General features: G+C 38.5%; 2 protein-coding genes and 1 long non-coding RNA gene across 5 annotated transcripts in view; 1 reads left to right on the plus strand and 2 right to left on the minus strand.

The window, feature by feature from the left end:
- Nucleotides 1-2898, minus strand: part of LOC116687763 (immunoglobulin-like and fibronectin type III domain-containing protein 1) — a 23201-nt gene extending 20303 nt beyond the window's left edge. Inside the window, exon 1 of the mRNA XM_032513364.1 lies at nt 2755-2898. The gene's annotated coding sequence lies outside the window, so the exon portion shown is untranslated. The remainder of the gene's footprint in view (nt 1-2754) is intronic.
- Nucleotides 2899-6946: 4048 nt separating this feature from the next.
- igfn1.4 (immunoglobulin like and fibronectin type III domain containing 1, tandem duplicate 4) overlaps nt 6947-15022 on the minus strand; it is a 23460-nt gene continuing 15384 nt past the window's right edge. For all 3 annotated transcript variants that reach the window (XM_032513367.1, XM_032513368.1, XM_032513366.1), the window contains 11 exons: nt 12902-13017; nt 12522-12663; nt 12139-12432; nt 11658-11960; nt 11138-11317; nt 10916-11044; nt 10730-10809; nt 10333-10525; nt 8958-9254; nt 7317-7643; nt 6947-7223 (listed from right to left, as the gene is read on the minus strand). In XM_032513367.1, the coding sequence (XP_032369258.1) occupies nt 7219-7223; nt 7317-7643; nt 8958-9254; nt 10333-10525; nt 10730-10809; nt 10916-11044; nt 11138-11317; nt 11658-11960; nt 12139-12432; nt 12522-12663; nt 12902-13017 (2066 nt within the window). In that variant the 3' untranslated portion in view covers nt 6947-7218. The remainder of the gene's footprint in view (nt 7224-7316; nt 7644-8957; nt 9255-10332; nt 10526-10729; nt 10810-10915; nt 11045-11137; nt 11318-11657; nt 11961-12138; nt 12433-12521; nt 12664-12901; nt 13018-15022) is intronic.
- The window catches only part of LOC116687766 (uncharacterized), a 60227-nt gene continuing 54175 nt past the window's right edge, over nt 8971-15022 (plus strand). Inside the window, exons 1-3 of the long non-coding RNA XR_004331628.1 lie at nt 8971-9039; nt 12224-12426; nt 12924-13004. This is a non-coding gene — a long non-coding RNA (uncharacterized LOC116687766). The remainder of the gene's footprint in view (nt 9040-12223; nt 12427-12923; nt 13005-15022) is intronic.

The following is a 15022-nucleotide window of genomic DNA, read 5'->3' on the forward strand; positions in this document are numbered from 1 at the left end:
GTGTGTGTGTGTGTGTGTGTGTGCTCTGTCCATGTTTAGCACTTTTTACTGTCTTTAGCATGGCACTACTATAAAGAAACTTTCATACTTGAAACATTTTCTTTAGTTGAGTATATCTGCCTTATACTGTATCTTCTTTATTGAAAAAATGATCGTGCCTTCATTTTTCACTTTATTATGTTTTCATCTGTGTAGTATGTGTGTTTGCACTAAAGGAAGGAAACCCAATACTTAAGCTTTTTGTTGTTAAAGTCTCTACAACTAGTGTACTTGACTTGTATTTATCTGCAACATTACGTTGTATTATCACAGTTTAGCAAAATAAATGTTCTCAAAACTACATTATTTCTTTCTCTTTAAAAAAAAAATACATTTAGCAGTTTGGCTTTCCTTAGGGTCTATGTATCCTGTTCTGAAATGGTTCTATTATAATTTATATGTCATGATTTATATCGTTATCGCAATATGGATTTTAGGCTCTATTGCCCATCCCTGATTTTAAGACATTATGTTGTGCTATATGGTCAACTGATTAATTAATGTGTTTTTACTCGAATCAAACAAAAACTCGAGGAGGGCAGTATGGGAAAAAACAACTAGCTTCTGTTTATTTGCAGCTATGCATAGAATATATTTCAATGGTAAAAAGGTTCCTGCAAGATAAAGATTTATAGTTTTACACAAAATGTTCACAATAACTGTAAAATAAGATATTTGATGAAGGAATTGTGGAGAAAGGATGTCTTCATTATAGATATTCTTTCTATATAGTGCACTGCAGTAAAACACGGAAACTGAAAAGTATAGCACCATAAAAAGTTACGCGAAAACAAGTTGACTAAAACAGAATAAAAATAAAAATTAGAAGCTGCAACTGGTGAATATTATACATTTTTACTTAGAAAAGGGCTTAGGTGATTCATTGATAATTAATTTTCTAATTGTTTCAGCTCTAATTGAGTAACTTTTCTATAATTAAGTTGGAGCTCCCTTCATTGTCACATGAATTAACTTGACCCTTCGGTTACTGCTCCAGTCATGAGAACACGGCAGATCTAAAAATGGGGCCATGGCCCGAAAAGGTTGAGGAACCATTCCTTGAAGGTTCTCCTCCTGCGTCATGTATGTTATCGTATGACATCAGTCTGTCAAAGTAAGGGGACGCCTTGACTCCTGCGTGACTCGTGCAGACACTTGGAGACATGCTGGGACACAGTAAATGGGGAATGTGAAATCACACTCTGCCCAACTGCCAAGTGGAGTCAAGTTGCTGTGCGAGAAGTTTAACTGCTCAGGATCCAAACATAGAAAGGAGCAGAACATCTTTGAAACATACTGTCAAGCCAACGCACATATCTGTAAATCTCTTTTATGCCCCTGATTCCTAAACATTATTGTTTTGCGCAAGAAAAAGACTGAAAGTAAACTTTAAACTCAAACCGCTTGTCCTGAGCAATCATGTGGATTAGTTTTTTTCATTTGGAAGGTGGGGAATTATTAACTTTGTACTACTAATTTGAAAAAAACAAACAAAACTGAGTTGATGTGAGGTATAGAATTTGTTTTAACCGAGTCCTCAGCAGATAGGCAGTAAAGTTGAGATGACAGGTCACGTACCAGGGGATGGCCTTGACCAACACACTTAGTGTATGGCATTTAAAAATTTTCTTTTAGCATCTTCAGTGACAAGAGGGAGGATTTTAATTAGAACAAAGTTGACTCTATATCAAGATAATGGCCAAAAGGCTTTTTACATGGCCCTTTAATTTCAAATTTCAATAAGAGAAATACTGGAAATTGTCAAAAAGGATATCCGACCTTTATCATCTACAAGACAAAATTAAAATATATATATATATATACATATAATATAGTGCCTGCTCAGTACTTAGCTAGTCATGGGGAGCAATTTGGAAAGGTCACATTCTTTGCTGAAATATGGCATACAGTTGAGATCTTTCCTATCAGTATTACACAATAATCTCAAGAGGTCCATTTTTTCTTCTTCTCGTTTTACGGTGTATCTGAATCCTGCAGATTTCATCGCATTAATTCTTGAAATGTGGCATAAAAACGTTTTAGGGTTTGCTTTTGTAGATATCACTCCCACACTATGCCTTTGGCAGAACAAATAGTACAGCATAGTCTGGGAGATGCTGTTGTTATGGCCTAGGTTAGTGAGGCTGTGCTAACATAACAGCCACTAACAGCAGGTCAAATCAAGTACTTCAAAATGGTTTTCTTTTCTTTTTGTCAGGATAAGTACTTTTTGCAGAAGCAGAGTCAAATGTTTTGACAGCCTATAAACAAATGCTAAAATGCCCAATGATAAATATTTCCTAGTGTTTCTCTTTATAATAAGATGCGCAGAAAATGATTACATGTATAAACCTACCTGATCACTTATAGTATTATTTGTCTGAAAATAAACTGGGGTCACACATTAGTTCCTGTTCTTTTTCATCATTTACAGAACTGAAGAAAGTATTTAGTTCTATACAGCTGCTCTGTTTATGGTTTGTCCGTCCTAATATGGGTCTCTCTCAAAAAATGATGCCTTTCTGTTGTCTCTTATCCAAATAATCCTTTGCCCTGACTTGTACCTCTTGTTGATTTAAACCGCCCTGCACAAGCGTTTCAATCACACCGTGTGAAACGCTGCTGTTGCTTTTGCTCAGTAAGTTATTTTGTTAAAAAATATTGGCACAGGTTTTCCAAATTTGCCGTTTAAAAAAATAAATAAATCGGACTTACTTTTAGTTCTTCGCCGTCTACAATCGGCTATCCGTCTTCAACTTGAACTCTTGACTGTCCAATTTATCAAAGGAGACACCCCTTTTTGTTTCGGTGATAAAAGTTTGGAGCGCATAGAAATCCATACATGGGTGAAATGTAGTTGCTAAAAACCCATATTACAGCAGTGGTAAAGGGTGGAGGTTCGTCTTACCCATCCCTATGAAAGCGATCACTTTGCAGTTCGCACTGGAAATACATTATGACTGTTCATTCAATCTGGAATTGGACACATCTCAGTCAACAGTTTTCCGCCATTAATGATAATATGAAAACGCCAGGTGCGTTAGATAATTATAAACAGATACACATTCTGTATCACTTAAACTTTGACAAATTATTGATTAATGTTACTTATTTGTTGATGGTTGAGGCTTTATGATTAACGTATCCACAATAGCCATAGTGATTTGCATCTAACCAAAAGCTTTTGACTGACAGCTTCACAAGGTCTCCAGTAATAGTATCACTGCACTATGGATTTCATTGGCCAATAAAAAACATTAACGTGAGACATTTTATTTGGTAAAATAATCTCAGGTTGATATGAATGAATTGGCTGTTCCAATTAGCCTCCAAAAGTATCAACGGAAATACTCACAGCATACCCGTGGTATTCAGTGAGTCACACTGGACCCGTGAAAGCATTATAAAAAGATGGTTGCTCAGGGTGTGACGGTGTGATGGACTCGTCGCGCTGAGGTGTTTGGGTTAACATTGTCAGAGGTCAAACAAGCATGCCTTATCCAGACAGTTTGAATAGTCACTCTGACCTCGTAAAAGACACTGTGACATTGCTGCGTGGAAATGACACGAGGGGAGAATAAACACAAACGTCACCTCTGACCTGACAAAGGAAAGGAGGTAAGCACTCTCTACATTAATCAAGTACATTCAAAAACTGCACAAAATACTGTATATGAAAAGGAATATGCTGCAATATTTCACTCTCATCGGTGAGTGTAATGCCTACAGATAAAGTAGGCATCCTGGCTGTATGTGTTTAGTCTAAACGTTATATCCAGCAGCAGTCCTATGCTTTTATTAGGGTTGGGAGATATGGCTTAAAAAATACATCACTGATTTATTTTTTTTCACACCAAACCCGATTTTTTATTTGAATCACATTTTTTCTTCTTTTATTTAAAAACAAACTACAACTGACAAAGAAATTGCTCAAAACAAATGTACTGTACTGTTTATTTTGTTCCAATTTTGCCTCATGTAGTATCATCTAAATGTCCCCTTGGGGCACAAGTGTAACAGGAAACAAGCCTCAAAACATGCTTGTTAACGAGATGCCAGGTCCTGTGATTGTAAACATTGAAAACGTAGCTTATCAGTTTTCTAATAACTTAAAACGTACAGTAACACAATGCACCTTTAAAATAACTTAAAATAGAAATAAACAATAAAAGTGTGTGTCCCTTTTTGATAAAATAATTGTAACAAAAATAGATATATTACAAAAATACACACTTTAACAGTGGTATTCATAAAGTGTAAACAGAATAAACAGCTTTCCTGAATCCCTGAAATTGTAAATAAAATGAAACATCTTCATCTATTACTTTAGTTTCAACGTTCTTCTTTCATGCATTTTTAGCCAGGAAGACAAGCCTGTCTACTACCTCTGGCTTGAGGCATGCCCGGTTACGTGTAACAATGCCCCCTCCCACACTGAAAAGTCTCTGTGATGGGGCCTTATTGCAGGGACAGACAAGTATTATTTGGCCAGATTACTGAGCCTTGGGAAGTTTGGTTTCCACCACTGAAGTGGATCAGTGTCTGGGTCGGCCTCAGGGGTCAGTAGGTAGGTTGCCAGCTCTGTCTCTACTTTCACTGCCTCTGATTGGTGAAGATGGCTCTGGCACATTCTTCCTGAAGAAAGAAGCTAAAGTCATTTTCTGATGGAGCGGAGGCTGTGCTTCTCCTTGTGGTGTACTTTTTTCAGCAGGCAGAGACATCGACTTAGTGACAGCTCTTTCCTTGACTTGTTCCACCTTGTCTGGGTTAATGTAGGTTATATGGAACCTGGGGTCCATCAGGGAGGACATGTGAAGGTACCGCACTGACATAAGCCTCCACGAACATGGCTTCTGTAAATTCTTGGAGTGGCTTGACAGCTTTATTTACAGACTCTAAACCCTCAATATCTCGCCAAGTGGACACAAGATGACAGCTTTTCTTGTCAGACCCCAGGACACTGACTATGGCCTTCTCCTGTTTGAGAAATCTCTCTATCATTTTTTGACAGGAACCCCATCTGGTCATGGACTCCATTACCAGCTGATGAGAGGGTAGTCCAAGCTCAGCTAGTACTTCACCCGTCTCTCGTCTTTTCTTCCGACTATACGAAAAGGCAGCAACCGCTATTTTACAAACCCCAATGCCACTATCGATTTGTGTGTCCTTGTGACCATTCTCTGTACAATAAGGAATGAAAGAAAGCAATTTTTAGTGTTACTATTGGTCAGTGTCAAAACAAGTCGTTTTCACATTTCCAAATTATTCATGCACACTACACACACACACACACACACACAGACACAGACACACAGACGGACACCATATATACCATCATGATTAATCATGTATTTACATTTTGAGGAAATCTGTATTGATTTCATTAAATTGCCTTAACGACAACATGCATTAATTGGGCTGTTCATTTATAAAAAAATTCAACATTACTTGAATGCATCGCCATTAGACTCATATCTATAGCGTTGTGCAGTTTATGTCTAAAGCACTGGAGGTTGGGCCACTCATTGTCTCTCAGAGCTTTTATTATGTTAGTGCCGCTCTCTGTTGTCATAGAGATGACTTGGTCTTCATCAAGGTTCCAGGAGGTCAGAGCATCCTTTAGCCCCTGCACAATTATTTCACCGTTATGGTCATTTGGAAAGTAAGCTGTTTGAAGGCAGTCAAACTCACACAGGGCTGCATGGTTCTACTGGACCACAGGTCCGTTGTGGCGAAGTAAAACGACACCTCCTCCAGCTCTCAAGCAATCTTTTCACGAGCACTGTTGTACAGGTGAGGCAAGGCAACTTCGGCAAAATATTTGCGGCTTGGTAGCATGTACCTGGGGTGGAGAACTTTTCCAGTGTACTGTATCTGGAAACCATAACTCTTGCTATATATTTCGCCACTGCATGATTGCTTTTCCCCGGGGCAATTTCTTGTCACAGGGGATAATTTGAAAATCTTTCTAAGACTGTTGTTAGTTTTTTTGCGTGTGTGTTTGAACTGCAGTCTTGTTAATTTCAGTGAGAGGCAGACACCTCCCACTTGGCTGCATGCCTCTGTTTAAGATGCTGGATCACATTTGTTGTGCTGCTACTTTTGGTAGCAACAGCTTTTAACACACACTTTGCAATGTGGCGTTGTTTGTTCTGCGTCTGACACCGAAAAAGCAAACCAATTCCAACAAATGGATGAAACTGTGCCTTTATTTGGAACGAGCTCTTCCGTGTTAACTATCATGTCTGTGTGGCTGTAAGGAAAGCGGGGGCAGAGCTTAGCCCACTCTGAACTACAGAGGCCTAAGGTGAGCACTGGTGTTGGAAGTTAAAGAGAAAACCGATTTTCACTAAAAACTAATCACCCTAAACGTCAAATTCAAGTCTGATAAAACTTGAACAGGAAATAGTTTTTTTGCCCAGCCCTAGTTTTTATAGATGTCACATTATGTACAGTATGGATTTAGTTAGTATTGGCCTTGTCAGAATGGCCTTGGGAAATAGTACGCAATGTGATTGCATGTCAGTATGTTTCTTTTCAGTTATTTGAGCAGTTAAACATAGTTGTCTCCCTGAAAGCTTTTCCTTTAATGTTATTTGTCTGTAGATATAAAAAAAAAAAAAGACTAAGTTTTGCAGCTAGATTTACTAGGAGTTCAGGTGGATGTGGAACTACTATGAAAATGTGTACTTTGTTCATTTAGGCTTAATGTGGTGCTGTGGTGAGCACAATGTTGTGGGCTCAGATGTTTGAGCCATGGAAACACATGCTGGAAACATCTGTTGCTTTAACAGCCACAGAGTTTGTTTCTGTTAGTGAAGGTAGTGAAGAATATTTGCAAAGTTATTGATAAAAGCATAGTTCAGTGACAAAACAAGACCAATAAAAACGCTACACACCATTATTCATTTGTCAATTTATTGCAGTTGTTAGAATAGTAAGTTTGACAAATGTCTTGTGGTTTTTCACTTCACTCGTGCTAAATAGTTATTTCTGGTGACAGGGTAACAATTGGAAAACACATTTCAAATAAATTAAATTAGTATCTAGACCATTTAGACGGTTTTACCAGCACTTTACATTCCAATGCAATCTATGCAGTAAAACAAATCATTCCACCTCCTTATTGTTCAGAATTTCTCAGTAAGAGGAAAAGCTGCGTAAAGCCTCCATGCCGTTTCAGTCTGTGGAGAAAAAGCGGTGAGAAAAACAATCAGTAAACAAATGAACCAAAACAGGTTATTCTGAAACTATTCCAACTCCAAGTTAAACCTTACCTCTAACAATAAGTTTAGTAGAACACTCGGCCTTTCCCAGAGGGTTGACTGCAACAACTTTGTAGTCACCGCTGTCTTTTGATCGGACTCTGAGAATGAACATGGAGCACACACCAAAGGAGTTGGTGATGTAATAGTTGTTGTCTGAGTTGATGCAGATGTCGTTCAGGTACCAGGATACACTGGGTGTAGGGCATCCTCGGACTGCACATGTCATGTAGACTTTGTAACCTTTAGGCGGTGTGTGGACTTTCAGAGGGACCAAGATGGACGGAGGCCTCTCAAAGCAGTGTTCTGATGAATTAACTCCACGTGAAGAAATTGGAACTTAATGGGAAAAATCAAAGAGAAAAAGGATTTGAAATTAGGGCTGGGCAATATATCAATGTTGTATCGATATCACGAAATGAGACTAGATATTGTCTTAGATTTTGGATTTATGATAAGTGTTGTCTTTACTTGGTTTTACAGGCTGCATTACAGTAAAGTGGTGCCATTTTCTGAACTTACCAGACTGTTCTAGCTGTTCTATTATTTACCTTTACCCACTAAGTTATTAAATCATTTCTGGAGAATATTTATTAAAAAATCTCATTGTGTAAATAATATTTTGTTAAAGCACCAATCGTACAATATCGTCGCAATATCAACATTGAGGTATTTGATCAAGAATGTTGCGATATTTGATTTTCTCTATATTGCCCAGCCCTAATTGAAATCGTTTAAATCACATGATAATCCTATCCAATTTGTTTGTTTAACCCTCATCTCAAATAATAGGTTCCGCACAATGAACCAATCAGAGATGTCAGAGATTCATTATTGTAATCGCACTTTGGAGTTGGAAGAAAATATGCAAAACAAGACTAATGTTAATCTAGCAATATATGCAGTGACTGTACTAACGTGCGTATGTTAAGCAGGTATGATGTTTTCGTCATGGTCGTGTAGTCGCAAGTTGAAAGTAAAGCTGAGGCTGATGGGAATAGCAGTATTTTCTTTTTAAAGTATTTGGTTATAAGTCAAATACAAATTTTGACCTGACGTTGGTGCAAGAATAATTTGTGTGTACAACCCAAGTCATCAGGAGACAATGTCTAGGAACCATTATTGTCCGTACCAAATCTTTGCGTCAATCTATATAGTACGGTAGATGAGGCGATATTTCACTGGATAATTGAAAACATTGACTTGCATGAAAATGATTATTCTTCTGGGGACCAAAAGACTCAACTTGACGATCAATATCTGTACAACATTCATGGCAGTCTATTTCTTCAATATTTGTAATGACATTTCACTATGGACCACAGTAGCAAACCCAAAGATTGATTCACCAACCGACATTGCCATTCTTAGAGCTTTCATACAAATAAATAAAGGTGGACTTATGAAATAAGTCACCTGAAATAAATTAATGTAGATTTAGGAAATAAAAGTAGGGCCTATTGATTAACATACAAACCTATTTATTTATATTTATCTAACTACATGGCCTCATTAATTTATTTACATTATTTTATTTATTCCAGGATAGATTTTATAGGCATCTTTATGTAAATATTTTTTTCTTTAGGTTTGGTTTACTGTAATGGCGTAATCAAAAATATGACTGAACTGGGAAAACTATAATCATCCCACCTCTGTTATTGTTGATGCCCCATGTTGGTGACTGAGATGGATCTGAGAGGCCCATATCATTCTTGGCGTAGATCCGGAAAAGGTACTGTCTCCCAGGAAGGATGTTGTGGGCTGTGTATGTGTTAGCGAAGAGGCGGTCTGCTACAGTCTTCCACACCCTGGTGTTGGAGTCGTGTTGAGACACCACATAGTACAGGCGGTCGTCGAGCTCCTGGTCCGGAGAAGGAGCCCATGATATCGCCACTTTGCCGTGGACTGTTTGCTCAATCTCCACCGGCCCTGGAGTCTTGGGTTCGTCTAGCAACAAATATGATAAGATGCAGAGTATGCTACTAGGAGAGGGGGGAAAAAAATCCTTGCTCGACATTTATCCTTTTTTTACCCCTATAAATCTGTAGTGTAGCTGCTTTGAAACCTATAATCTTACCACACTCGAGGCATTTCATTTCTCTGTGGGTTTTTGTCAGGATTACATTTGCATTTGACAGCTGTTATACGTTAATAATATCCTATTACTGCATGCTACACAGTAAGAATTATGTTTCTCATTCCACATAGAAGTTGTTCACTGTTAGGGTTTGACATTGGTGTGTGTGTGTGTGTGTGTGTGTGTGTGTCATTGGTGTTTACTTGGGTAAATAGTAGCCAAATAACGTTGAGTTTCTATATTAATGATGTTCTTCTCTGGCCAGAGGAACACAATGCAAACAATTAAATTATTTCATCAATTCCAACAAATACATTTGTTATTTCAAGACCCTAGGATTGTTAAAGGGATACTTCACCGATTAGCATTGAGCTTTGCATCAGTAGTGTGTCTGGACAAACCCTCCGATGATGCAAATATCGTCATTTTGCGTCATCGGAGGCATTTTTTGCCCAGAGGCTGTGGACTACAAGCCAGCTAGTTCCGCATGTTTTCAACTAGCCCATAGGGGGTCGGACTCTTTACCTGAAGCGAGCCGAGTGTCATCTGTCTTGAAGTTACGCTAACAGGCTCTCTCTTTTAAGCTGCTAACTTTTACAACAATTATATGCATTCAAACTACCGCACATGTGTACCACCGGGATACATAGGTACAGATTGGAGAATGTCAAAATGCAGGAAACTTTATTACAGGCGGAATACTACACGAGCTTCGCCCGCTACAGAGACCAGCACCGCAATACGTTATACTCAAAACCCCCAACTCCCAACGAGAGTTCAGAGACTGCTGTGTTTTTGTTTTTGTGGAAACATGGCATAACAACAATTTCTCGGCCTAGAAGGCATCAATTTAAACTAACATGCAGATTATATCAGAACAACATAATTGGTAGGAGTAGTTTCAGTACCAAAAATCAACTTTTCCTCGCTTTCTTCATTTGTCCTCACCTGTGACTCTAACCTCAATGTCAAAAGAGGCCTCACCCACAGAGTTTTTGGCTTTGATAGTGTAAATGGCAGAATCTGAGCGCTTCGATGAGGGAATAACAAGCTGAGACATTCCCTCTGTGTTGATCACATTAACCCACGGGGATATTGGCTCATCATCCTTCAGCCAAGTGATGTGAGGTGGAGGTTCAGCCTGGAGATATCAATATCGGATAAATGTGATAAAGTGTGAGTCATACGCATTCATGTCACACCGTAGTAAACTCATCACTCAAGAATATGACATGGCTGGAATAGGTGGAAAAAATCTGAAATGCAGAACTGACTTGAAAAGATTTAGGAATCACACCCTGGGGAATGGCTCAATATACATACCAGATGTTCGACTTATCCATACCTCATAGCAAATTTTGACACGTACAGAATTTCCTGCTCTTACAACAATGAAGTCCTCTGGGTCTTTAAAACAAGGTCTCACTTGAAGAAAACACATACAACATGAACGGCAGACCGGGAACAAACGTTGCTCTGGATAACAAATTGAAGTACTTAATATGCACCACGAAAGAAGTCAACTACTTACTGTTGGGATTCTTTGCGCACACCATTTCAGAGGGGGGGCTTGGGTCTCCTGAACCTGACTCATTGATCGCTGAAACCCTGAACTCATACTCTGATCCCTCAGTGACATCTTTAACTGCATAGTTCACATCTGAAAATAATATGCAATACATTGTAAAATAAATGAATACATTTAAGCAAATTACCTTACAATAGTGTTTGTGTATGTGTGTTTTTGACAAACCCTCAATAGGTTCATTCACTGCATTCAGGGCAATCCACTGATTTGTGTCCTTCTTTCGTTTCTCCAGTTGGTAACCAATGATCGGTACTCCTCTGTCGTCCTCTGGGGGGGTCCAGGTCAGCTTGATGCAGGTCTTAGAGGCACTCACCAATGTAGGTGCACCAGGTGGACCGGAGAGTACTAAGAAATGACAAGCAAAATTATTGATAAAAGCACAATGACAATTAATCAAGTAATCATTATTAATTCAGAAGTAATTACTGTAAAGACATGGACTAAATTAAGGACATCAACATGTTATCACTGCAGGATATTGCAAACTATTCCTCTTGGAGATAGAGCAATTGTAACAGCAACGATAAAAGGTGGATTTTCTACAGTGACTAAACGGTTCCGGTGACAAACGATTTGAAGCAATCACGAGGCTATCCAGAGGCATTTTCATTTATCACTACCTGAGGGAAATTAACATGGGATTTGCTGAGGAATGCTAAATGAGCCTTCTTTTTTCTACACTCACTCATTATGCCAGCCATAATGCTATCCGCTGTCTCCAGGGTGTCGCTGAGGCCCTCAGGGTTTTCTGCGTAGATGCGGTAGTTGTATTTCTTTCCATGAGTCACATTCCTGTCTCTGAAGGAGGTCTTGTCAGCTGAGACATCCCCAAGTTTTGTCCACAGACTCTGTCCTGCCTGCTGCCGTTCTATAATATAGTTGGTGACAGCGGAGCCGCCGTCGTCTTTAGGAGGGTTCCATTTAATCTCAATTAAAGATGAGATGGTTTCAACCGTCTCCACTGGACCCTCCGGTGGACCTGGCCGATCTGTTTCAAAAACGTGTTCAATTACAAATGTAATATAAATGTGATGCTCAGTAAGGTGAAAGTTGTGTTTATGTTTGAACGTGGCTGTGAATGTATGGGTACATTTATTGTACAAAGTTCATGTCATTTTTCTCATTAGATTACTCTTTTCATTTTTTTTTTTTTTTGTTTATCATACCAAGGACTATAAGCTTAGATGTGGCCTCCACAACTCCAAATGGGTTTTTGAGTTGGATCTTTATTTCCCCTGTGTCTGTCCGCAGGCAATCTCTGAGCAGCAGCCGGCTGTGACTGGGCTCCCTCACGATTTTAACTCCTCCGCCGTCTTTGATCTCAGTGCCTTCCTTAAACCAACTGACCACCAAAGACTCCTGGGGAGGAAAGGGCATCTTAAAAGCGGCGTTCTGGCCCACTCTTACAATCACAGGTTTGGAGAACTTGTGAAGATCGTCTGGGTCAAATTCAGGTACGCCTATGCAACACAAAGTGTAATTCAGTGGAATGCTCAGAGACTCTATTGGCATTTGACATATTTTCTTCAAAGATGTGAGTAAATTATACCTCCAACTGTGACCTTTCCTTGTGTACTATGATCCCCCGATACAAAACGATAAAGCCCAGAGTCGTCATCTCCGCAGCTTTGAATAGTCAGCTTGTGAGAGGTTCCTTCTTTGGTTATGGGGATTCTAGAACCCGAGTTTAACTAGCAAATGCGAAAGGGAGAAAATTAAACCGTGTGTTATATAAAAAAAACAACAACAACTCAAAATCCAAATACACAAGACTATTTGCTCCTTCATTACGTCATTTCTAATGCTGGAAATTCATGCTAAAAAATCTTCTTACCCTTTCTTTACTCACAATTGACTCTAAATGAAAATTTCCATTTTGTAAAATGCCCATATTGTAAGTATGTAGTATGTATAATTCATGGGCGTTACCTGCTCTCCATCTTTGAACCAGGTACCGTCGCAGTCCATGCTCATCTTCACCACTAATTCAGCCGGATTTCCATGAAGAGCATACACATCAGAGAGTCCACAGGTAATTTCTGGATCTGGGAAACATAGTCCAATATTATTCTTCACTTTGCAAATTTATATGCAGCAGCTCTCAGTTTAGGACGATATGTGTGCTTGATAAAGTGCACAAGAATACATCAATTACCTACACATATAATTCTAATCTCTACTCATTAATGTGCTTGTTGAGATGAAGTAGATAAATGGTTCATCAATATCAATGTTTTCTTATGGATATGTTCATAGTTGTGCTTTCCATAAAGAAAAAAGGCTAATGTCACTATATATATTTGAAAATTGTGTGAAGTCTACCTCTGTAAAAAGAGAGGAATAGCGGGTATAATCATAACTTAAACTACAACTATAAATTGTATTTGTTGTTAAATAAAAAATAAATGGGGTGCACATTCCAACAACAGTTCCAACAATCATTTTAGTCTGACCTGGTTTAAAAGTTTATGATAAACACACATATTACAAAGCAAAGTGATGACACCAAAAGCAAACACAATGACAAACAGCAAACATAAATATTTCCAAACCTTGTTACCAGAAACCCGGTGAGCTCACAAGACTTTCCAAGAAGACATCAGCAAGTTAAGTCTCGGTATTATATTAAAAACGGTGTTTCCACATGCAAGTCATTATTTCACATCTCATTTATTAATTAGCATTTTACTTTTGGGAAACTATGGTCAATTTACAGAACTAAGACGTTTTAGTGAGTAAGTATTATGATTAGATATTGATCAGTTCATTTTAAAACTGTTACTATTGCAATTCTTTTTGTATTATTAGTCTTTTAATATCCGTTACTATCGTACTGTCAGTATTCAATATGTGGCATACTGCCTTCTGCATCTGCAAGTGGTGCCTCAAGACTCTCATCGCCAGCGGCTTGCTCAGCTGAGTGGCCTAACAACGATAACAACAGTAAGTCATTTAAACGGCATTTAGTAAAATACTTCCTCGATTTAATATGCTCCGCCGTTGTCTCTCTTACCGCTTTCTGAGTCTCCAGCTGGTGCTGATGCTTTGTCTGAATGACCTATCAGCGATCACAGACAGTTTGAAAACATTTTAATAAAACATTTTAGATTTGTACCTGTTAATCTGCGTTAATGAATTTGATGACTTGTGAAACATTTTCTTATAAAGCATCATAGTCTTTGAAATGTGTTACTGCCTTTTCTGTAAATCAGGTACACTAAATTTACTCCTGTATATTTTTCAAAGCAAGCGGCAAGCAATGGTGTTGTGGGTTTTTTATCACTTACATATGGCCGTAGAGTTGTAATGTGGGTGGAGCCTGGGTTTTCTCCATTGTAAATTTGAATTTGAAGTTTTCTTTTATTGAAAACTTAAATAGTTCTCAATGTTCCCCTAGCTTGTTGTAACTGTCAACTGCTAACGTTCAAGCTTTTATCGCGACTCTAATTGCTTCCAGAATCATGCAACTTTGCAGTCCAATAATATTGTCAGTTTTGAACATACAGAGATGAATGAAAATTTAGAAGAATCACCTACACTCATTATTTGAAATGATGAGTGATGTGTGTTAGGCTGCGCTGACTAGTTATATATGTTTGAAAACCGCAATGGTGGTGGATGGAAGACAGTTTAAGGCGCTTCCATATTGTCATATTCATATATTCTCAAATGGTCACTGAGGGAGAAGGGGTTAATGTGCTAATGCACTTTTTTGGTGAAAAAGTATACTGCATTTTTTGGCCATTATTTGACAGGACAGCTTAGACATGAAAGGGGAGAGAGAGGGGGAGGGGAATGCAACAAAGCCCACTGCGCGAGTACTGAGCCTTTGTACACGGGGTGCACGCTCTGCCAAACGTTTTATGAAGGAATGCAGTACAAGTACTTTCATAGATGATTTTGGCCTTCTCTGATATTGTTGTCAATTAGAGCAAAGCAGTATTTTTCAAAGTACCATGCCTTTTTTTCTCTTCAAAGCTCAGTGCCTGGGCCTGGACATTTCCCCGGGCTAGTATTAAAAAAAGAAAAAAAAAAAAAAAAATCCTACAA

This window comes from Etheostoma spectabile, chromosome 4 (genome assembly GCF_008692095.1).
Source record: "Etheostoma spectabile isolate EspeVRDwgs_2016 chromosome 4, UIUC_Espe_1.0, whole genome shotgun sequence".
NCBI classification, from domain to species: Eukaryota; Metazoa; Chordata; class Actinopteri; order Perciformes; family Percidae; genus Etheostoma; species Etheostoma spectabile.